General features: G+C 33.5%; 1 protein-coding gene across 1 annotated transcript in view; it reads right to left on the bottom strand.

Annotated features, from left to right (window-relative positions):
* Positions 1 to 25670, bottom strand: part of CHM (choroideremia (Rab escort protein 1)) — a 169859-nt gene that overhangs the window by 73211 nt on the left and 70978 nt on the right. Inside the window, exons 5-8 of the mRNA XM_012647137.1 lie at positions 22284 to 22671; positions 18343 to 18459; positions 17725 to 17845; positions 16006 to 16231 (exon numbers count right to left, since the gene is read on the bottom strand). Of these exons, the coding sequence (XP_012502591.1) occupies positions 16006 to 16231; positions 17725 to 17845; positions 18343 to 18459; positions 22284 to 22671 (852 nt within the window). The remainder of the gene's footprint in view (positions 1 to 16005; positions 16232 to 17724; positions 17846 to 18342; positions 18460 to 22283; positions 22672 to 25670) is intronic.

The raw sequence follows: 25670 nt of genomic DNA, 5'->3' as shown, positions 1-25670 counted from the left end.
AAATCTAGTATGTATGAAATAATTGAAGGACACCAGTCTAAGTGTATATTATAAAATATATGTTTACGACTTTCAAGTGTTGCCACATAGTATGCTAATTCGAGATTGCAGGAGTCATTTCAAAAAAATGGTTGAAACTAGTTTGCTTTCTTGAGTAGGTATAAGAAGGTAATATACCTTCCTGCTCATGCTATTAATCTGTTTAGCAAACTGTTCACATACAGATTACAAAGTAAAAACATTCAGATAGTTATGAATTCTACACTGGTGAGACTAAAATCAGAGGTTTCACCACATACTGCCATACATTGCTTAACGACAGGGACACATTCTGAGAAATGTGTCGTTAGGCAATTTCATCACTGTGCAAACATCATAGAGTGTACTTATGCAAACCTAGATGGTACAGCCTACCACAAACCTAGGCTATATGGTATATCCTATTGTTCCGAGGCTACAAATCTCTACAGCATATTACAGTACTGAATACTGTAGGCAACTGTAACACAATGGTATTCGTGGACCTAAACATAAAAAAGGTATAAAAAAATACAGTATCATAATCTTATGGGACCACTGCCGTATATGTTGTTGACTGAAACATCATTATGTGGTGCATGACTGTAAAAGTACATTTTTTTGTTAAAACTTTTATTCTACTTCATTATATTAGGCAAGTGCGAACCTACTGCCTAATTTAGGGGGAAGACAGACATGAATCATGAAGAGATAGAAAAATGAGGAGAAATGGCTAAAAGCTATATTAATTTAGTCCCAACAGAGATATTTTTTACAAATTATTTCTCTAGTGCATGAAAAAAATCAGTTTCTGTTCTGTACTGTTTAATTTCTTTCCATGGTAATATATAATTCAATTCAAAAGCATTTAATTTATTAAGCATCTACTATGTGCCCACCAAAGTCTTGAGCAGTTAACTGTGTATGAGTCAAATACAGAATAATAAAAAATTATAGAGTACCCATTTTGTAGAAGGCTATGTGCTAGGAACTATAGGAAAGAGACAGAGGACTTTTATAGAGCAAATATATGAACAGCCATAAATTATTAGGTAATTTAATTACAATATTAAATTTTAATACCAGACCTGGTTTGTACAAACCAAATGAATATCCCATAATATATAAATTAATGTTTCAGTAATCACCAAAACATTTATTCTAACTACCAAGACTGTGAAGTCATGTAACTCTTATGTAATAATACTTTATACTCTACATTAGTGTTGGACAATATTCAATGTACTTTCCCTTACATCATATATTTAAGTCTCAAAGTAGCCCAGAGCAGAGGTAATATTATATTGCCTGTTCCATAATACAGGTAAAACAATTGAGGCTCTGAGAATTCAAATGGCATGTTCAAGTCCATGCAAATAATAACATGACAGAGCTAGAATCAGAACCCAATTCTGAGACTCATACTTCTGTAACACATGGAAAATCTTATGAAGTTCATAAAATATGACAAGGAATTTTATAAAAAGACTCAGTTTTTGAGCATTCCCTTCCAAAGTAGAAGGTAAGCTGATGAAGAATTTGAAATGAATAGTTTTGCTACAATTGTGTATAATCACATTAATTGGCCTATATTAATCTGAAATAAAAACAAACTTAAATAGGGGAATAGTAGAGAACACATGGAAACCCAGCAAATAAAGCCTTGGATCTTTGTATCTGGCTGATTTTCTTTTTTTGTTTTTGTTTGCTGTGTTTCGTTTTTTTCGTGAATGACAATCTTCAATTTAGCTTGAAAATAAACACACTTCACATATTATTTCTATTACACCTGTATAATAGTATATTAGTTCTAAAGAGATGGGTCAAGAATTGTTCTGAATGATCCTCAGAAAGTAAGTCTGTGCAATAATATAGTATTACCTTTCTGTTTAATCAAACTAAAATTTCAACTCTGAACACTGGACTTAATTCAAGTACCACCCTTGCCGTATAAGCAGCCAACCACCTTTCATTCTAATACAAATTATTAAAACTATTTTAAGATCTGTAGTAGTATACACATGTAACATGGGGATAAAATTGGATTGGGCGAGTTTTTGTACCTACCCATGAGGATAATCCAGTATCTGAATTAGTTGGCACTGAAGGGGGCTATTATTAAAACAGAAATTCAAATTGTATAATTTGTATATCCAATGTAATTCTGTTAATAATATACTCATGAGAGTCACAATAAATCTTCCATACTATACACTTAAATAGAAGTTTTAATAAGAGGTTATTCCCAAATTAAAAGTCTTGTTCTGTCAAAACCTGAGGAATAATGCAGGCAAGGACACAAATGCATTCCATTGCTTTATTAACGAAAATGCTCACTGATCTGTGAATAACCTGGAAAAAAAATGAAGATTATTGAGTTACTTTACCAATCTATCCATCCATCACCAGAGAACAGGTTTCAAAATGATGGATTATCTCACCACCCTGCTGTTTATCCCACACAACAGTCTCTCCTCAAGGGAAAAACAAACAAATGATCATGTAAACATAATCATGCTCACCCTTTATTACTTATGTATCATTTGTATGCCAATATAAACTATTAACTATAGAGAAAATTGTCTTTAAAATCATATATGAATGACTCAGACAATGAGGCATGTTGCTGTGCTAATTTTATTTTCCAGAATCCTATAGTTTATAAAAAATTCTATTGAAATAGCAGTCCTCAAACTTTCAGGACACAAGCTTTTTTTTTTTTTATTTCAGCATATTATAGGGGCACAGATGTTTAGGTTACGTATGTTGCCCTTGCCCCACCCCCAAGTCCGAGTTTCAAATATGTCCATCCTTCGGGTGGTGTGCATTGCACTCCTTGTGTATACAAACACCGGTACCCTCCTCCCTCCTCCCCCCTCTCCCCTCCCCCCTGTCCAACATCCAATAGATGTTATTCTTACATGTGCACTTATGTGTTGATCAGTTAATACCAATTTGATGGTGAGTACATGTGGTGCTTGTCTTTCCATTCTTGGGATACCTCACTTAGTAGAATGTGTTCCAGCTCTATCCAGGAGTATACAAGAGGTGCTATATCACCATTGTTTCTTAAAGCTGAATAGTACTCCATGGTATACATATACCACATTTTATTAATCCACTCATGTATTGATGGACACTTGGGTTGTTTCCATATCTTTGCAATTGTGAATTGTGCTGCTATAAACATTCGGGTGCAGGTGTCTTTCTTATACAGTATCATTTGTTCTTTTGGGTAGATGTCCAGTAATGGGATTGCTGGATCGAATGGTACTTCTAATTGTATCTCTTTAAGGTATCTCCATATTGCTTTCCACAGAGGTTGCACTAGTTTGCAGTCCCACCAACAGTGCATGAGTGTTCCTATCTCTCCGCATCCACGCCAACATTTATTGTTTTGGGACTTTTTGATAAAGGCCAGTCTCACTGGAGATAAGTGATATTTCATTGTGGTTTTGATTTGCATTTCCCTGATGATTAGAGATGTTGAGCATTTTTTCATATGTTTTTTGGCCATTATTCTGTCTTCTTTTGAAAAATTTCTGTTCATGTCCTTTTCCCACTTTTTGATAGGGTTGTTTGATTTTTTCTTGTTGATTTTCCCAAGTTCTAAGTAGATTCTGGTTATCAGCCCTTTATCGGATTTGTAGCATGCAAAAATTTTCTCCCATTCTGTAGGTTGTCTGTTTGCTCTTGTGACCGTTTCTTTGGCTGTGCAGAAGCTTTTTAATTTGATCAGGTCCCATTTATTTATTTTGGGTGTTGCTGTGATTGCCTTTGGGGTCTTCCTCACAAATTCTTTGTCTAGGCCAATGTCTAGAAGAGTATTTCCAACATTTTCCTCTAGAATTCTAATAGTTTCACTCCTTAGGTTTAAGTCTGTTACCCAGCGTGAGTTGATTTTTTTGAGAGGTAAAACGTGTAGGTCCTGATTCAGTCTTCTACATGTGGCTATCCAGTTTTCCCAGCACCATTTATTGAATAAGGATTCTTTTCCCCAGTGTATGTTTTTGTCTGCTTTGTCAAAGATTAGATGGCTTTTTAAGTATATATATGTACACATTTATACATATATGTCTGTACAAGTATGGAAAAGGTAGGAAGAAATACAACTAACTTAACCATGATTAACACTAGGGGTGGAATTCGAGGTTGGGGAATGAGGTTTATCTTTCTTTATAAAATTGAGGGAGGGTGTATATGTGTGCTTTTCTGTTTCTAACATTTTCATTCTTTTTCTATTAAGATATGTTACACAAATTTTGCTTTTTAATGGTTATTTAGTATCTCCTATATGCTGGCTACTTTGCTAAATGATCTTCATGAACTAATCCACTTATTGAAATGCCAAGCTATTTTAAACTATTCTGTTCCTTAAATAAATTTTACATTGCTCCAAATTATACAACCAAAAATTGAGTAATAGCATTCTAAGAAAGGACTGTAAGAAAATTTTATTCTCCCCACCTTTCAACATATAACTAGTCTGGGAGCACTTATTAAAGAGAAAAATCACACATGTTCATTATATTATTGTGTAGACTACAACAATTCAATATATACAGACTATACCAATATTTCTCAAACAGGGATGGTTTTGCCTGTATAGGACGTTTGGCAATGTTTAAAGACATTTTTGTCTGTCACAAATAGGTAGGTGAAGGTAGTGGCATCTAGTGGGTAGAAGTCAGAAATGTTGTTAACATTCCACAATACACAGGACAGCCCTGCCCCAACACAGAAATGAATTATCCTGCCAAAAATGTCAATAGTGCTGAGATTGAGAAACTCTAGCCTACACCAAGAGCATCTGGAACAATTATGTAGCTCACATACATGCACTATGTTAAATGACAGGTAGAGTCAGACCACTGCTGGTTCCTGCCTCAGAGTGGAACCCAATCTTCTTGCTCTTTTCTGAAAATGGATGGGTTAAGAACAGTCTGCAATTCCTATAATTTCATCAAAGTGTAGTCAGCCTACTTTGATCAGATTAGTTTCATGTCACGCCTAGTTAGGCTCCTTCTGATTATTTCTGACTACTGATAGCATTCATACCCCGATCGCACATTTTTGGAATCTGATAAAATATATTTTCTAATTCTCTAATTGGTCCATGAATGTACATTTTCTTTCCTTAACTAGATTACATGTTTGACACTAACATCAATGTCTATGTCATATTCTTTTTTCATATAGTATACATCCACTACATCCAGAAGAGTATTAGGCAGAGAATAGATGCTTAAAAAAATAGCTGTTGAATTAAATGGGAAGAAATAAAAAAATAAAATTTACAACAAATGATATAGATGCTTCTTCACAAGTTTTTGCTCACTTTAACTAAACCCTTTTTTTTTCTCATTAATTAGAATTGAACCCAGAGAGCAATTCCCCTGGTTGCTTCCTTTACAGTAGTGTTCCCTAAACTGGCAGCATCGGCAACACCTGAAGCATGTTAGCAATTCAAATTTTCATGGCCTACCTCAGATCTACAGGTCAGAAACTCCAGGGATGGAGCCCAGTAATCTATGTGTTAATTACTGACACACATGAAATCTTGAGAAACACTGCTCTACCATTTCTTTAGCACACAATTTCCTCAGTTATACAAATCAACCTACTATTCATTCATTTATCCATCAAATACTTAGTAAATGACTAATATATACCAAGCATTGCATTGAGGCATTCCTGTATAATCTCCTAATATTGGGGTTATAAAAATTATATTTTGTAGACAAGACTATTTAACTGATCAAAATGGGGCAGAAAACCTGACACCTATTTTTGTAAATAAAGTTTTTGGAATGCAGCCATGCCCATTCTTTTACATATTGTCTACGGCTATAAATATTAGGTCATTAAATATGGAATGTCCAATTTCAAACCAAAAGCTTAGTTTATTACAACTCAAACAAGCAGTACAATTGATCAACGCATGTGCCTAAACTATCGACACAGTTTTATAATCCTAAGGGTAGCTGTTTATGCCAGCAGCAAAGAAGCCTGGAGAATGAGTGGCAATGAAATTGAGAAAGGCGTTTTCCACAGCTTGTTGAGAATTGAATATTATTCCTTGCAAGAAGTGGTTGGTAACCTGGAAGAAGTGGTAGTCAGTTGGTGCAAGGTCTGGTGAATACAGTAGGTGACAGAGAGTTTCCAAGTCCAGCTTCTGTAGTTTGAGCAGCATTGTTTTTGCAACATGTGGTCTTGCAAGAGGACTGAACTGTCTCTATTGACCAATCTCGGCTGCTTAATTGCAAGCATCCGCATCGTTTCATCTGATTAGTTGCAGCAGACATCCACTGTAATCGAATGACCAGGTTTCATGAAGTTGTGGTGGATAATACCAGCGCTGGACCACCAAACAGACACCATTAGCTTTTTCTGATGAATATTCGGTTTTGGACTGTGTTTCGGCACTTCATCTTTATCCAACCATTGTAACAAACGTTTGTGATCGTCAAAAAGAATCCATTTTTTATCTCAGGTAACAATACGGTGTAGAAATGGTTTGCCTCTATGTCGTGACAACAAAGAAAGGCAAGCTTCCAGACGATTTCTCTTCTGATGCTTGTTTATTAATTCATGTGGTACTCATCTATCCAGCTTCTTTACCTTGCCAATTTGTTTCAAATGGTACAATATTGTTGGAATAGTAATGTCAAACCCTCCTGCTAATTCACGTGTAGGTTGAGATGGATTCGCTTCCACCACAGCTTTCAGCTCATCATTATCCACCTTGGTCTCCGATTGCTCACGTGGCTTATTTTGAAGATTAAAATCACCAGAACGGAACTTCTCAAACCATCAACATATTGTGCATTCATTAGCCACATCCTTCCCAAACACTTCGTTGATATTTCAAGCTGGCTGCACAGCACTGGATCCACAATGGAACTCATATTCGACAATAACACAAAGTTTTTATTTATACATGGTTTCACAAAAATTGCTCCAAAAAAAAATTTGAGAGATAATCCCAAGCCAAAAACCATGCGTTTGAAAGAATGAGGATGTACCCTCACAGTGAAAATAAAACAAGAAGCGTCAATGTGAAAATGTGAGAGACAGCAACTGTCAAACTTAGGACTTAAGGAAACCGGACATTTCATACTTAATGACCTAATAGTTTTGATGGAGACCATATGGCCTGAACTATTTACAATCTGATCCTTTATGGAAAAAATTTGCTTATCAAATTAGATCACTAAATATGGCTAAGGCTCTAAGTCTGCCTCATATTTACCCTGGTGACATTCTATAACAGCAACAGCATTATTTAAAAGAATCATAGTAACAACAACATTAATAGCAATAACAGCTAACACATATGTAGTACTTACAAAGGCAGGCACTGATATAAGCACTTTCTAAACATTAACTCATTTTAATCCTCACAACCTTTAAGGTGTTACTATCCCCATTAAAAATCAAGAGCAAAGAGAAGTTAAATAACCTACCCAACACTACAAACCTACTAATTAGCAGAACTGGAATTTGGCCCCATTGGTCTGACTCCAAAATGTATCCTCTTATTCACTATTCAATATTTATTACTTCTCCTCCACGTGACTGGGGTATAGATATCAGCTTGCATCTATCTTATCTAAAGAGATGCCTATAAATTTTAATTCTAATAGTAACATTTTCCAAGTTTCCTGTCTCCCTTACACTCCCACCCCAGAATACCTAGTCTTTAGATCCCAGAAGTACTCTTATATTCACTCTTTAGGACATCTTTTTATAAGTTCTTAAGGAATGATTGGCTGAGTAAAAATAAATAAATAAATAATGAAAATTTATAACAATGGTTCTAAATCTTTGTTTTTAAGTCATGGATGCCTGTGAAAAATCTGATGGAACTATGGACTCTTTTCATAAAGACGCATATGAAACATTTTGTATATAAATTCCAAGGACCTATGATTAAGCATTTTTTGCATATCTCAATACAGCTCTCCTCAGCTGCAGTGTTGCAAAACAATAGTGTGTTGTGATTCTATAATCAAGCTTTTCTCACACACACACACACACACTTGGACTCGTCAAATCTACCCATTAAACACAGAGTCAGATTCTATACCTACATTTAGGTATATCATGTGGTTATATGACACTGTGAGAGGAAACTAGTGGGGTTGGGGGCATGAAACAGATCAATGTTAACTAATCTTCAAAGGGTATAAAATCTAACTATTACTGGGCTCCTCAGCATTAGCGCTTATCAAACGCACAAATTCAGGTTATGGGGTGGGGAGGAGACAGAATTGTTCACGGTCTATTTTTCTTTTTACTTTTATTAATTAGGTAAAATGTGGGAAGTTGAAAGAATTTCTTTATTCATCTAAACTTGTATTTCCTTTGGGCACAGAACTGGAACATGTTTCTAGAATGCTGTAAGAATGATCTTTATTAGCTCTACCTTCCTTGGGAAGTGAATATACAATAACTGTGAGAAATCAAATCATAACAAATTACGAGTCGTTAAAAGCTGAAAAATACCACAAATATAATAAAATCCAGAAAAATAACATAATATTTTTATTATCTCCATTAATTTTTCCCAAAAAAATCATTTAAAATTATATAATAGGAGAGTCATGAACAATGTGAATTGACATCTGGTTTCTAACCTCAGCTTCTTTTACCTTAACCTTTCTCATTTATAAAATTAGACAACCAGTCAAAATAATATAAAAGGGTTCTTCTAACTCTAATTTTTTTTTGGTTGTACTACTACTAGCTAGCAGAATAGTAGGGTGACTTTTATAAGAAAAGAGATGAAGAAGAACGCAGTTGAATTAAAAAAATAATGTACTATTGAAGAATCTAGATCCATAATCTAACTCCAACTTGTTAAGACAGAGGGGCAAGAACATTGGGAAAAGACACTAAAAACCCATTTCAGTTTTGCTCTTTCTGACTTTGCAAGCAGATATAAACTCTTTAAATTTTCCAACAGTATGATCTTAGGCCAATTTTAAGACTTCTCTTCATTTTCTAATAGGTTGCTCCAAGTTAACAAATGTTTCTTAAGTTTCTGAAAATTCCCTGAAGAAAAAAACCTAGTTATTATAGAATAAAATAAGCAAGTTATTTTGCTCCAAGAGATATTTTCTATTATGATTTCTCTAAATGGAACTATAAAACATTCAGTAAAGTGTATTGACCTTCTGATCTTGAACTTTGGACTGAAGAAGGGGATTTTTTAAAAGCATAGAAAAAAGACAAAACAACATAAAATACCTTACAGTCTACATAAAAAAAATTCCATGGTTATGACAAAATCACAGTGGCATCTATGTGTCCCATATTGGGCATAGTTCTTCCTGTCATCAGTGAATAAGTGCATCAGACGGGAAATTCCCTTTCCATTCCCTCCATGCTGCTCCTATAATCTTGAACAAGCTACTTAAAGATGCATACATTCATTTATATATTTTGGACTTTTGGTCATCCCTAATTCTCTTTTTAAAAGCTATACCTTAGATATCAGCTTGTGTTACACAATTTCTGAGGTAGCTCTCATGTCTATTCAATTTTCCACATACAATGCTCAGGAAAATGTCATTTGAGTTCAAACACTTGGTAAAAAAATATTTGGTGGTGATAATTTATATATTCACTATATAAAATTTATATTACATGCTAAAAGTGAAATATACTCATCCTTCATATTTTAACAATCCTACTACATCAAAGGAAAAAATGAGATCAAATCTAGGTCAATGAAAAATGGAAGACTGGATTATCTAGTAAACTAACAGTTAAATGCCCTCTTTTTACAAAATCAAGTAACAATCTCTGGGCAGTCCAGGTCTACCTATAAAAAAAAAATGTAACATTTATTTGCTCCCACTGGTACTGCTCCACTTCACAGGTTACGAAAACATGACACAGTATATAATACCTATTCTGAACTAGAAAGTAGTTCTAAGGCTACTATTAATATGTTACAAACCACACAGATAACAGAAATAAATTAGGGCTTAAAAAGGACTTCTCTTTGGAAGATAGATTGTGAGAGTTTAAAAACCTATATACTGCATACATATCTTATCCAGCATGCCAGAAAAAATATTAACCAACTAATATATAGTAAGGAAAATTCTAAGGTTTGCTATACTAGAAAAATATATAGGTTTTGATGATTTTTCTTGCAATATGGTCCAATTTACACGTTCTGACATATTAATGAGCACTAGGTAGCACAATAAATAAGCTTCATTTTCTTTGCTAAAAAAAATCTACCTATTTAAATTGATAAAAGCCTCAAAGGGCATTTATTCATGAAAGTTATCTCTAGTAGTTAAAATGTTATACTGCTTATGCAGAATTCATGTAGAATGCAAGGATGTGACTTACAAATGTCTTTGAATCTTTCACATAAATATGCATACATACCATTTATAACAGTAGCCTTGATGAGAACACACTGTAACTGGCTGTGAGAAACTCTTAAGAGGCTTATATTAAAACAGAATATAGAATGGTGGTTAGAAATCACAGAACAGGTGACACCTTATTCTGATAACCTGGTGATAAAAAGTATAGCCTATGATGTATAAAGATGGTGATAGTGTTACTTTAGGATGTAAACAGAACAATATTTATATGAAATTATGAAGCATTATGCAGGGAATCCAATATAAAATTAAAAATTAATATCCCTAGGCTAAGTAAACACATTTTTATTATAATTCACATATAGACTCAGCTATATAAAATGCAAGAACTCAGAGTTACCTTAATTAACAAAAAACCACCAACAAGTTTAATATATTACTTCAAACACCATAGCAAAAGGGTCTTTTTGTTGTTTTTACTATATATACATTTAATTACATCATTCTTTTTCAAATTGAAGAGGACAAAGCATAATTTTTATAACAAACATTAAATGTGAGCCACATGCACAATATTGAGATAGGTTCTGCAAAGGATAAAAGGATATGGAAGGTTGATAAAATCTCAGCCTTAAAGAGGTTACAACTGTCTCTGGGGAAAAATGTTTCCTTTGTCTAGGATTCAATACATAAGTGTCTCATTCTGAGATTTTATATCAGTACAGGACAAACAAACATAACTTTTGAAGGTTTTTTCCCTTAAAAATGAATAAAACCCAAATGCATATTTCAAAAATGTACAAATTAGGAAAGAAATACAAGGATTTTGTGAAAAAATAGGAATAAAGTTAAATATTCCATTTTCATAAAGTACTAACTAGCAAGGAAGCCAGTGAGCTTCAGGTCACTTCTCAGTGATCTGCTCATTATGTCCCTGTTCCTTACCCTAAGCTCCATAGGAATGAATACCAAGTGGCAACATGAGAGAAAACAGCATGGCTCCTTTGAATCAAGCAATGACACAGAAAGAGGGAAGGAGTAAGAAGACCATAGAACTCCCCTCTTAGTTTCAATTGACAGAAGGGCTTCTGGTCCCAGGGGACATGACACCCGCTATTCATCCCTACATTGACCGATAATCACAGGAAGAAGAACTTATATCTAGAAATACACACACCTATCATGTTCAGAAATAAGTTACTTGCAAATTTATAACATTCTCACCTACATTCATAAAATCGTGCATTTAGGAAATGTAAATTTGAGAATACCTACTTCCAGTAGTATATTGGACTGGATATTGTGAAAGGACCTCTTGTCAATACCAAAAAAAAAAAAAAACCTAGATTTTGCATGAAACAATTTTTATTGCACTGATGAGACTGAAGGAAGAGGAATGTCCATGGGAAATATTCCATCCCCAAATACACCCACATACACACAACATAAACCCTGAGCTGAAATAAAAGCTTTGCACAATAAATAATTGCAATTTTTTTTTAAAAAAGAGAGAGAAAATAAGCCTGTGCCATTATCACCATGTGGTAGCTGTATCTGGGGCTCCACTAAGTGAAGGCTCCCAAAGAAAACTAAAGTGGTCCTAACTCTGTAGTGCCTTATAGATGAAGCAAACACAAATAATCCCGGAAGGAAAGCACCCTTGATTTGGGTCCCCAGATTAAACTCAATAAAATATAAATTCTCAGTCAAAGATAAGCACCACACAAAGAAATAAACCATTATAGTGAATAAGCAGAAGCAATACCTGGTGATATTAGAACATTATGAACTTTAAATATTAGAGTTATCACAAAGAGAATTAAGATATCTATAGATGAAATGTTTAAAGAAACAGAACAAGGAATTTCAAAAAATGAACAAGGAAAATATCAAAAATGGCAAGGAAGATGGGGGAGCAAAACTTCTAAAAATGAAAGATAAAAATACTAAAATAAAATGAATGGGTTAAACTGTAGATTAGTCACAGGTGAAGAGAATTAATCAATTGGAATACAGATCTTAATAAAGTACCCAGGATGCAGTCAGAAAGACAAGGAGATAGAAAATACAGAAGGAAGATTAAGAAATACAGAAGAGAGAATGCTAAATTCTAAAACATATCTATTTGGGTTTCAAAAAAGTTGAGGAGAGAGACAATGAAGGAAAAACAATGCTTGTAAAGATATATTGGCTGATAATTTTCCAAAATAATAAATGACATAATAAATTCACAGATAGAGAAAACAAAATGTATTTGGTTGAACCACATGGAACTGTAGGTCAAAAATGGTTGAATATTGTTGATTTCACATTGTTTAACTTATACTAAGTTAGATAAATGCAAAGAAAGCCACACCTAAGATTCACTCTAGCAAAAACGCAGAACAACAAAGAAAAACTATCTTAAAAACTATGTGAGAGAAGAGATATTGCTTATTAAAAGAATGACAAATTAGGCCATCATCAAACTTTTCAGCAATAAAAATAAACACAAATGATAGTGGAATAAAATTTTAAAGTACTGAAAGCAAAAAAAAAAAACAAAAACCCAAAAACATTCCATCACAGAATTGTTTACCCTGTAAACCTTCACTCAAGACAAAAAGGCAAAAAAAAAAAAAAAAGTTATTTTCAGATACACACAAACTAGGAAGCATTACTACCAACAGATGTTAACTAGAACTTTTTAAATTATATACTTCAGAAAGAAGGAATAGACTCCTTTTAATAGGACTCATCCTGCTGGATAGAAGAGATTGTCAGATGGGATTAAAGACATGCAATAATGTTATTCAGAACCCTAAATATTGACTCAGAAAAGTTGAAAATTAAAATAATGGACAAAGATATAACAGGCAAATACAGTCATGTGTTGCTTAAAAACAAGGATACATTCTGAGAAATGCATGATTAGGTAATTTCATCACTGAGCAAACATCACAGCATGTACTTACACAAACCTAGATGGTATAGGCTACTACATACCTAAGATATATGGTACAGTCTATCGCTCCTGGGCTATAAACCTCTACAGCACGTGACTGTACTGAATACTGTAGGCAACTGTAACACAATGATCAGTATTTGTGTATCTAAACATTAAAACATAGAAAAAGTATAGCATTACAATCTTACAAAACCACTGTCATGTATGTGGTCCATTGTTGACTGAAACATCATTATGGGGCACATGACTATAATAAAAAGTTGGAATAGTTATTTGAATATCAGGCAAAGTAAACTTCAAGATTTGGCCAGGTGTGGTGGCTCACACCTGTAATCCTAGAACTCTGGGAGGCCGAGGAGGGCTCATTGTTTGAGCTCAGGAGTTCAAGACCAGCCTGAGCAAGAGTGAGATCCCGTCTCTACTAAAAATAGAAAGAAATTATCTGGACAACTAAAAATATATAGAAAAAAATTAGCCAGGCATGGTGGAGCATGCCTGTAGTCCCAGTTACTCGGGAGGCTGAGGCAGAAGGATGGCTTGAGCCCAGGAGTTTGAAGTTGCTGTGAGCTAGGCTGACGCCACGGCACTCTAGCCCGGGTAACAGAGTGAGACTCTGTCTCAAACAAACAAACAAAAAAGATTAAAAAAAAGCATTATTAGTGATGGAAAATTCAGTAGATAATGTAAAATATTATATCTACTGGGAAGATTAAACAATTATAAATTTAAACTTCAAGATTTAAAAAAGCATTATTAGGGATGGAAAAAGTCAGTAGATAATGTAAAATACTATATCCACTGGGAAGATTAAACAATTATAAATTTCCATGAGCTCAATAAATTGCTTCAAAATAAATATAAAGTAAAAATTGATAAAATTATGGGGAGAAATTGACAAATCTAATGTCATAATGGGAGATTTCAAAACACATTTCTCTATTATTGATAGATTAAGGAAAAAAACTCATAAGAATAAATTTTTTAAATTACAACTTGAAGCTTGACTTATTGGACCCTGAGACTAATAATTAGACAACCCTATACCCAACAACTATATAAACATATTGAGCACACATGGGAAAATTATAAAAATTGATGACATGCTAGGCCATAAAATAAGTATCAACAAAGCTTAAAGAATTAGTACCACAAAAGCATATTTTGTAGCCATAAGGCAATTACTTGTGATGCTAAGAGCAGGAGAATCAACCAAATTAGCTATTTTAAAATGCCTCATAATAATTCATGGGTCAATGAAAAAAATCATAATGAAAATTAAAACACTTAGCAATAAAACATAATGAAAATAATACATAAGAAATGCATTAAAAAGTAGAACAGTGGTTAGAGAGAACTATAATTTTAAATGTTAATGTTAGAAAATTTTAAAGATAAATACTGAATTCATTGGGTTTTAGCCTAAGAATTGGCAAGAGCAGGGAAGGGTAGGGATAAGCTAAATAAAATCCAAAGAAAGCAAAACAAAGGAGATAATTAAGAGCAAAATTTAATGAATTAGGATACAAAGATATAAAAATCCCAAAGTTGATTCTTGGAAAACATAATACAGAGGTTGCAAAATTTGCCCTACGTTGCATGGCAATTAAACGGGGAAGTCAGGACTTAAATCCAGGCAGTCTTGTCTCTACAGTCCAGGTTCTTAACTACTATGCTATACTACCTCCCAAAAAAGCTACATATAAAGAAAGATTAGTACATTTGACTATATTAATCTTAATGTCCTCCATGTACCTCAAATATTGTAAGACAAAATACATGCAACATATGTGAGAGAAGATGAGTGTTCAGAGTATATTTTAAAACTCCTAGAAATCAATAAGAAAAAGACAACAACCCCAATAGACAAATGGGCAAAAGATACCAGTAAGTACTCCCCTGAAGAAAAAACATGAATGGCCAATAAATATATGAGAAGAGGTTCAACTTCATAGGTAATCAGGGAAACATAAAATAAAAATACAATGTGATATTTTATGTGAGTTAGACTGACAAAAATTTTAAAATGTTGGCAGAGGTAGAGCTATGGGAATTCTTATATATTGCTAGTAGGATGTAAATGGTACAACCCTCTGGAGAAAAAATTGGGCGCTATGTTGTAAAGTGTTAAACATTCATATACCCCATGACTTTGGAATTCCACTCCAAGAGAAACTCCTAGGCAAGCTCTTGAATATGTATATCCTGAAATGTACTCCTAAGAAACATACTCCTAGAGAAACTCTAGGAACATGAATCCTACAGAAACTCTTGAACACATATATCCTGAAACATACACAAGGATGTTCATGTCAAAAAATTGGGAACATCCTGTATTCACCAACAGAAAAATGGAAAAATGGTATATTCAAAATAGAATACTATATAGCAATGAAAACAAATTATAATTATACACAAGGATGATGCTTTGAAACATAACATTGAGTAAAATAAAAGAATGTACAGTATCATTACTGTAAATTTCTATTTTTATAAAGCTCAAAAACAGGCCAAACTGAATATAACAGGTAGGTAGGTAGGCAGGTAAATAGATTATTAAAAAGTAGAACAACAAAGCATATGTTTGCATATATTAAATCTTGAAAAAAATCTCATTTTTGCCTACCTAATATTCATCTTTTATTCAAGTATCACCTTTAGAAGAGACAGGAGCACCAATGCCAAACTTACCTGCAGAAACACTGGGGGAGTTCTCCTTGGCCATATAAAGGAAATAAAAATGGAGTGTTTCCATACCGCCCAAGACAGTGAAGAAAGTTTTTGGTAGCTTTGAGACCATCTATGGTACTGCTGGATGTCTCTGATGTCATTGCAATCGAATGCAGGACAAAATATTGGAGGTTGGGGGTTAATTTTTGAGTTTTTAAATATTCAGAAAATGTAATCTCCTCATAGGCTATGAAAAGAAAGATGAAAATGTATCAATTAAAATCAGAACTAAACTTCTATTTAAAACCACCCTACAAAAATAAGATCAAATCTGTTTAAACTTTACAAAGGACACAGGTGGTATTATTACATTTTGTAAAGTGATGGCTGATCTTAGAAAAAAGAAATAGAAACAATCTCACTATCCTATTTGGACTGATGGTATAATTTTTAAGCTTTAAGTGATGAATTTTTGTTTAGTATTTTATAGATTTAAAAAGCTAGAAAATCATTAAATAACTCAATGGGTTGCCATGGTTGGCAATAATCTCATTTTATTATCATTAAAACTGCAGAATACTAATAATTGCATCTGAAAATATTAAATATGACAAAATTAAAATTTATTGGTGAAAATGATGAATAGGTGACTTTTGCAAAATGTATACTTCCCACTAAAACTTATAACAATGAACTAAAAGGTAATGAAACTAATTTCTGTGTGGCTACTGGAATCTGTCCCAGTGCCATATAATCACACATCAAAACATAAGGAACCCCTCCCTACAAATTACTCCTTTAATCCAAGAACAGAAAACAATGTAACTGAACTGTTAGTGGTAGGAAATGTAATCCCACGACAAAGATAAAAACTTTATGGAAATAATTTAAATAAATAAAAATTTACTGAGAGAATGTAAGTTTACATAGCCACTGTGGAGAACAACTTGGCAGTATCTAGCAGACTTTAAGTTGTAAGAGCAAGAACTAGCTTTTTATTACTTCATCAAGAAAAAAAAATACTACTACGCTTCTCAATGTAAGTTTATAAATTAATTAGCAATAGTATAGTCGAATTTTGGATAATATTTCCAGCTCACGCAAAGTGTACAGTTCTGATACTATTGATAAAATGGTGCATTCAATTTTCAACAAACTGTAATTAGCTCCAAATCACACACTGAGATGGGTCAAAGCCAACACTAGAAACCATGCCATCTCAAAATCCAATGTTTTTTTCCTGTGTTCCATCTAGCCTTTTATTTTTTAAACAATCAAAATAAATATTTCAAGATTCTAAGCAAAAGCAGTCCTGAATAATGACGAAGTATACGGTCTTTTTTAATTATTGAGAAGAAAAAATAAGGGAACAACAAAGAAGGAATATCATCTACGAAGAGCCAGTTGACTGTAGTATTTAATAACAAGAATAAAAATTAAAATCTAGCACAGCATTTCTGCCATAATGAAAACATCTGTACCATAGCCACGGTAGTCACTAGCCACATGTGGCTACTAAGCACTTGAAACACAACTAGTGAGACTGAGGAACTGAATTTTGTATTTTATATAATTTTAATTAGTTTAAATAGCTACATGTTGCTCATGGCTAACCTACTGTATAGTGCAGAATTAGCGTTTTAAAACAGTAATAAGTGGCTCGCTAAATCAGAACAAGCACATTAAAATAATAAAGAAAGTTCAAATAATTGGAGAACACAATTTAATGGAAAACAATACCTTTATATTCATCAGGATGTTCCTCAAATTCCATACAAAATGTAAGAAATTTCATTAGCATTCGCTTTTCTACCATAGTAAGTTGTTTGCTATTAAAGACATCTGCTCTGGAACAAGGAACCTGAAAAGTATTATGATTTTAAGTTAAGAAACTGCTCCCTAATAATCAAATTCCAAATTCCGCTTTATGTATATAACAGGATTATTATTTCCATTCTAGTCAGGAAGCTTCACGTTACCTTCCATCAGTTCTAACGGCATCTCTGTTAATTTCAGATCTAATTAACTTATAAGCATTCTTAACTTAATTCTGCCAAATTGCTCTTCATGCCATTAAAAGGCCAATGGCATGGCACCCCAACAGGGAACAAATCTAGCAGTGCTGCCTGAAAGTAACACTTCCTCAATACCAACATCAAGCTGCATAATAAGTTCTGAGAGAATTAACACCAGAAATTTTAACTGAGCAAATATTACTATTTACATTTCTAAATTACCATGTAGGATTGGAATTTACTACTTTACCAGAAAAATAACAATCTAATTTGCTTATCTTTCAAAAACAAACCATAATAACTTAAACTCATACCCAGTTAGGATACTTGATCAGTATAGTACCTGTTCCACTCTTCCTTCTCGAAATGCAAGAATCCTGGTAATATTTTTAAACTCTGCATATCGACTGACATTAGATTTGATTAGAAGATCAATTAGCAATCCCCGAGAATACAGCAGCTGTACAACGATAATAGAGGATAAAAAGTAAAATAGTGAAAAAATTTATAAACACTAAATAAAAATACATAATTTTGTTATATTTTAAAGTATTTATAAAAAGTATCATACTTAAAAATATTATAATACATAACACAATTTATTACAGGTTCACAACTGATGAGCTAAAATTCAAAATCCAACAAAGTGCAATCCAAAAGTTTTTTCATAACTTGTTTAGCAGCAAAACCTGATCCAAACTGACTCAAGGCTCTTCTGTCTTTGTCCCACTTAACGTAAATATTCACACATTTCACTGCAGAAATATTAATGCGTTTAGTTATAGAGTGCCTCCTCAGATCCTGCTAGAAATGTTACCTAATACACAGCATATCGGCATATGCACTGTATTATTAATACTGCCTAAAATAATGTTTTAAAATCCAAATGACAGAACACACCAGGCCCCAAGGGTTTTGGATAATAGACTGTAGACCTACATAAAGCCAGGCGCTTGTAAGAAAAAATCAGCCCCGTGGACCACCACACTCCACCAAAAAAAAAAAAAAAGATTTGTGATGGATTTCAACTGAAAGAGTCAAATTACAAGGTCCCTCTGTAGTCCTAGAAATCTAGGGTTATATGAGATATGTCTCTCTCAAAAAAGTGAGGATGACCGTTATTGCAGGCATGTATGTGAAGGACTGATTTAATCTTTCAACATCTCTAGCAATTGAGAGCGACAAAAACAATAATTTAAATAGTAACAACCATATAGTTAAAAACAACAGGTTTGGCTGATTCATATATCAAGATATTTTTAAATAATGTCTATAACTGAAATAAATGTTAAAAATGCAAATGTTATATCTATAATAAGTGGGGAAAAAGAACTTAAAATAAGCTTTACTACGCAAAGAAAAAGGGAATCTCAAAAATCAATCTAAACCATTAGTTTGAGTATCCAAGAAGTCAGTAAAGACTTTTAGCAAATCAATACCAGCTAAGTAAAATTTTATAAGCTATTATATTAGTTCAGCATTGTGCAGAACAAACAAAATGGACATTTTGTTAAAACTAATCTGATTACCCTGATTAAATATGGCATGTTACTTCATTATCTTCTTCCTAACATACTACACAACTGAAAGAGCCCATGTTTTAAGGAAAATATTGTCAAGTCTTAATTATATAATAATAATAGACACTTCAAAAGCCTATTTAAAAATATAAACACTTAAGATTCAATGATCCCTCAATAGCCATACTACTTTCACAAATATTAATATATAGAACACAAAAATGTATTCTTATTTAGTAAGATTTAATAAAGCTTAAGATTTAATGCCAGCTTAAAAAATAATGCATTTAAGATATCACTGAAGAATGAAAACACATTTCAATTAAAATTATACTGGACTTTTGTTTCTGAAGCTCAGAAATAACGAATGTGTATCACATTTAAACCTAAGCCTCTTTTTCAACACTAAGTGATCTACCATAGTAATTTCACAGTGATGCGAGGCTAAAGAACACTTTGATTGAAACAATGGGAACTAGATTTAATAATTAATAATTTTCGCTTCAATTGACATGTTGGTTCCATAATTATTAAGGGTATGGACTTACTTAGAAATGAGTTTTAATTGTAAGAATTTCATCTTTGACCATCTTCTCTCTTAGTCTGAGCAGTATTTAACACTTCAAATATTTTACTTACCTAACCTACCCTGAGGTATTACCTTTGAAAAGTCTATATACATGGATGAGTTTGTAAACTGTAAAGCTTCACAGTATTGGTTAATTATACCATAATAACTTTGAGATGGAATGCATGTAGAAATATCAAGTAGTTTGGAGATATAGAACTGAACTTTAGGAAAGAGGTAGGGCTTAAGATAGATATCTGGCAATCATCCTAAACTTAGATGTGATAACTGCAATGATCACAATAGATGAAATTTCCAAGGAGTGACCAACTGCCCCAACAATATGGAACATACTGCTTTTGATCCAGTGGGCAATGAATAAATGTTCATTGAATGACTAATATTCTTAAAAACTGACAATAAACTCCTATATTGCTGTGGTTATACATTCTATAGGTACTTCTGTTTTTGTAGAATGACTATAACAAATGACTATTGGTTATTCTGTATATATATGAACCCATGAAAACTCTGCAGGACAAAACATAACTGCCTTGTTAACTGCCTATAGACACGTTTGTTTTTTATTTATCCATGAAAATATCCAGAAATCTCCTTCAGAAATCTCCTCAAATGTATCAGCTTCTACTTCAATTGTCTTTTTCCTCCCACAACCAGCATTCATTTTTTTGTACAACTGAATAATTCTCTATACTAATTCCCACAATTGAAACAGCACCATCGTCTACCATTTTCCTTTGTAAGATATATACTATATTTCAGGTAACGTAAGGGTTAGAGACTTTTATGAAATACCCTTGATTCTTAACCACATTTACATCATTTCTTTAGATAAACCATTCCAAATTTTGAGTAACTAATTCAAAATGGTATTTTCAGAACAAAGGCCATTTATTATTTGACTACTTCAGTTTTTTTATTTTATTTTTTAACTTATTTCATAGAGTACTGCTCATAATAAAAGGAAAATTATCAATGAGCTAGGATTAAACTTCTATCCAGAGACAAACAGCCAAGGTAATGTGGGAAAATGCTAGATTTCAAAGTATGGCAGGGTCAAAGTAGATGGAAAAGGTGGGAGAGATGGTGTAGAAATATGAAGTAGGACCAAGGCAGTAGCCAACTCAGACTATGACAGAATCAGAAACAGTGTTATTATGCTAGAAAGAAAAATGGATAGTAAAAAGACGTTCATATTTTCAGGCATCAAGTACAAAAGAAACAGGATATGGAATTGCATCAGCAAAATGTGAGTGGTACACCTTGGTCCCTCTCTGTCCCCTATCACTTGGAACTTTAAGTATATACATTAAATTGAAAAGAGTAGTTCTGAGGCAAGTCTGATGTTATTCACTACCCTCTCCTACTTCTCGATTTCTCATTGTTTGCCTTCAACTTATAGGATTCAGTCTGTGTTTTTCTCTACTTTTACCTAGCTCTGTATTGTAACCCTTTAAGGTCGTGATCCTTTATCTTAATGGTTTTCCATTGTTTTGCACTCAAATAGCCTTGCTTCCTATAAACCAAATGCAACACTGTACCCTTCTAAGACCCAGGGATCTCCTCTGAAGTGACAGTGAACTAACATTAGAATTAAGGATAGAAACATAATCAAAGACAATAGCATTCTTCCCAGTCTTCCTGCCTCCATCATTATTAAATTATCCTCTGAAGCCCTCCAAACCTGAACATCCGATTTTTAAACACGCATGGATTTATTCAGAATATTCATCATCATACAGATGTTAAAATAGTTACTATATATAAAGACTAAAAAAGGTTGATGTAAACTGACTGTAAATAACATGGATTTGTAAACAAGTTCGTTAGAATTTTTCTTTTGATAGAATTCAGTGTCCGTGCATTAGAAGAATATTAGGATATACTATGTGCTCTCATACAAAAGTATTCTTCAAGTACAAAAGTATTCTTCAAGTATAAATTAAAAACCTATTCAAAGCATTTTAACGTGAGCATTTTAATGTGCTTTTAATCAGCACTTAAAGATTATTTTAATTGGATTATAAGTTTCTGGCTACTATCTCTTTATTAAACAAATGTTCTACACTTCACAGGATAAAATTATAAAACTTGGATTTTGGGGCCCAGATGCTACTTTCAATCAATTAGAAGTTAGTATTGTTCTATAATAAGATGAGTAAAATTAAGACTTACCTTTGATACCAAATCAATATTAAATCTCCTGCCTTCTTTAATAATTTGTGAGTATGTAATCCTATTTTTCTTTGGTTGGTCTGTGGTATCTTCTGTTATAGGCACATTTTCACTTATTTCCTCTTCTGAAGTTGATGGCACACAAGTTTTATTATCACAGTAGTTCTCTTTCTCCCCTGTGGCTTCAGCATCATTTACTTCTAGGGCACTCTCTGGATCACTGCTTGGAGTTTGTTCTGCGGGCAACTCACAGCTCACAGTGCTTAATGACTCATCTTCTGTCGGCAGGCAGGCAGAATCTGCAGCTTCTGTGGAGTTTGCAGATGTCACTGAAGCGTGATTTTTCTGCAGTGCACCAGCTTCTTCAACATCTTCATGCAAATCCTGACTAATAAGAAATCATAGTAATAATCAATACCATGCTTTTGAGAATTCTACCCTGCTACATTTTTATATTGCTTTAATATTCCATGGCAAATTTTATTTCATTTCCCCTATCATCAAGTTCAGTGTATGTTTTGCGTTATGTGACCCAGACATTAAACATTCACCTGTTAAGGTTTCAATATAATATGAAACATAATTAAGGTTTGAAAAATACCCATAAAAATTTCAGGGTTTAGGAGGCCATGTCACGTACATTTTCGAGAATTTAAGGTAGACAGAGAAATTGTATTTTAGAAGCAAATCAACACAGTGATTAAGAACATCCTTCAGAATTAACAAATTTGGGTTAAAACACTGAGTCTATGACTACTCAGCTCTGTGCATTTAGACAAGGTATTTATCCTCTCTGAGACCACTTAAATTACCCATTTAGAACACGGGGACAATATCACCTGCCTCACAAGGTTGTTTTGAAGATTAAATGAGGCATTGCATGCAAAGAAGCTGGGACAGTGCCTGGGACATAGCAAATGTTCAACAATGATAGTTATCAAAGATGATTATTATTGAGCAATTCTTGACTTGGTAGTATGACAGAGGTACCTTCAGTAAAGTGGGAAAAAATCTGCCATGAAAAGTTTATTTAAGTTAGCCTATCACAATGTGGTATCTAACAGGATCTTTCTGTATTCTTTCCTGCCATATGTTGTTTTAGTATTGATATCTATTACTCTACTGGAAGCCCCATTTCCAAAGTTATTACTACAGTTAACATTCTCAGTTCATTATTGTCTTGACTGATGCAAAAGACTCCCATTCAGTCTGCCTGCATCACAAATTTCTCCATGATATTTTATATTCCACAGAACCCATTATTTTCACTGAGTTACCCTACTGCTCAATATTTGGCCCAATGCCTTGTGCGTGATAGGTCTTGGCAAGTAAACATCTACTAGTTGACTGCTCAAGAACTAACAATAGCCCTTCCTTGTATCAAATCTAAAACCCAACCCATAAAAATATTCCTATTCCTGTTTCTAAATCAAATCGCCTTCTTTATTTACTAATCTTCTGGTTTCATCTTTATCTGCTTTCCAACATGGCATCTCTAACTTCCAATTTATCAACTCTCATCTTCATGTTTTGGCCCATATCATTTGCTTCTTGTGGGCTATTCTTCCCACTCCCCACAAAATCACAATTCCTCCATTCCCAAACATAATCACATTCTTTAACAAACTATTCTAAGAAGAAATTTACCTTTCATTTCCAAGAAGTCTTCCTTAAACCAACCACATTCATCATTCTATTACTCCATGCTCCCATAATACAAATGTACAGTTCACCTTACATTTATTTATCAGTTCCTTTTTAATGGTCCTTTGGTTGTCCAGGATATGCTTTATCTTCTGAACTAAATTTACTTTAATTCTTTTAAGGGAAGACCCTAATACTTCTTCTTCTGTGCCCCTCACAACACTACTGCACTGCTCTATAGATGTGGTATCCAAGAAATGCTTGATGAATAAATGGTTTATACATGTAAAGGATTTTTTAAAAAACATGAAACAAACTTATTGTAGAACACACACACAAAAAAATAGGCCAGGAAAAAACATTGGATTATAAATTTAAAAGTCTTGGTGCAGGCCGGGCGCGGTGGCTCACGCCTGTAATCCTAGCTCTCTGGGAGGCAGAGGCGGGCGGATTGTTTGAGCTCAGGAGTTCGAAACCAGCCTGAGCAAGAGTGAGACCCCATCTCTACTAAAAATAGAAAGAAATTAATTGGACAACTAAAAATATATAGAAAAAATTAGCCGGGCATGGTGGCGCATGCCTGTAGTCCCAGCTACTCGGGAGGCTGAGGCAGGAGGATCGCTTGAGCCTAGGAGTTTGAGGTTGCTGTGAGCTAGGATGACACCACGGCACTCTACCCCAGGCAACATAGTGAGACTCTGTCTCAAAAAAAAAAAAAAAAGGTCTTGGTGCAGCAAAAAAAAAAAGTGCTTTATTAAAATTTACACAATATACACTACAACAAAAAAGGGACAATGAATGAATAACATAACACTCAAATACCAAGAAATAAAATGTCATCATCTTTAATGTTATAGTAATTTTAATGAAATGTAATGAAAAAGGGAATAGATATCATTAATGGCAATACTTTTCAGATCTAAGAAACTAAAGTGGGAAAATCACCCAAGTTCTAGTCCTAGGTGCATTATGGTGGAGTTCTTTGGCAAGTCATTTAATCTCTCAGATTCCCCACCTGTAAAATGGCAACCAGTCCATCTGCCTTGCCTGTCATGAGACTGTAGAGACTGTTATGAGATAAATGATCTAACATATGTGAAAAGTAATTTATAAGCTCAAAAACATTAATCAAATATAAGATACTAATCAGATATAAGATATTGTTAAACTGCCTGCAGGTCAACAGGCAACGCAAAACATGTGTACCTAGGTTTTCTGCATTCACGTGATGAAAGCTCTTTGGCCACATAAACACACAATAGTACCACTACCATTAACAACATTAAAAATGAAGAATGATAATGTGATATATGATTTATAGATTTTCTACAGAATTGTTCACACTCTGTATTCACTTTCATTATTTTGAAAACCAATAAAACTAAAGTGTGTTCTATGAGGGATCTAAGGAGACAACTTTCAGCAAAAGTTCCACACCTGAATTTTAAACTAAGAAATGACAGGATAATTAATTATACTTTACAGATAAGACAGAATATGGCAACTTCTCTTATTGCAGACCATGATGATGACACCATGAAAACTGAGCATAGCTACTGATCTAGTCAGTGGCTATTACATTCTGCAAAAGGGAGCCTTACAGAGTGAATTAAATACATTAACCAGTGCTGGACAATCTGGAAGATATAAGTCAAAATATTTAATTAAAAATGTAAATGTAAGGAAATAAATTATTTTGGGGGGATTTGTTCTATATCCATAAACTACTGTTTTACTGTTTTC

This window comes from Propithecus coquereli, unplaced genomic scaffold (genome assembly GCF_000956105.1).
Source record: "Propithecus coquereli isolate 6110/MARCELLA unplaced genomic scaffold, Pcoq_1.0 Scaffold257, whole genome shotgun sequence".
In the NCBI taxonomy this organism is placed as follows: domain Eukaryota; kingdom Metazoa; phylum Chordata; class Mammalia; order Primates; family Indriidae; genus Propithecus; species Propithecus coquereli.
Note: the sequence above shows the minus strand (reverse complement) of the source record. Positions and strands in the feature narration are given on the sequence as shown.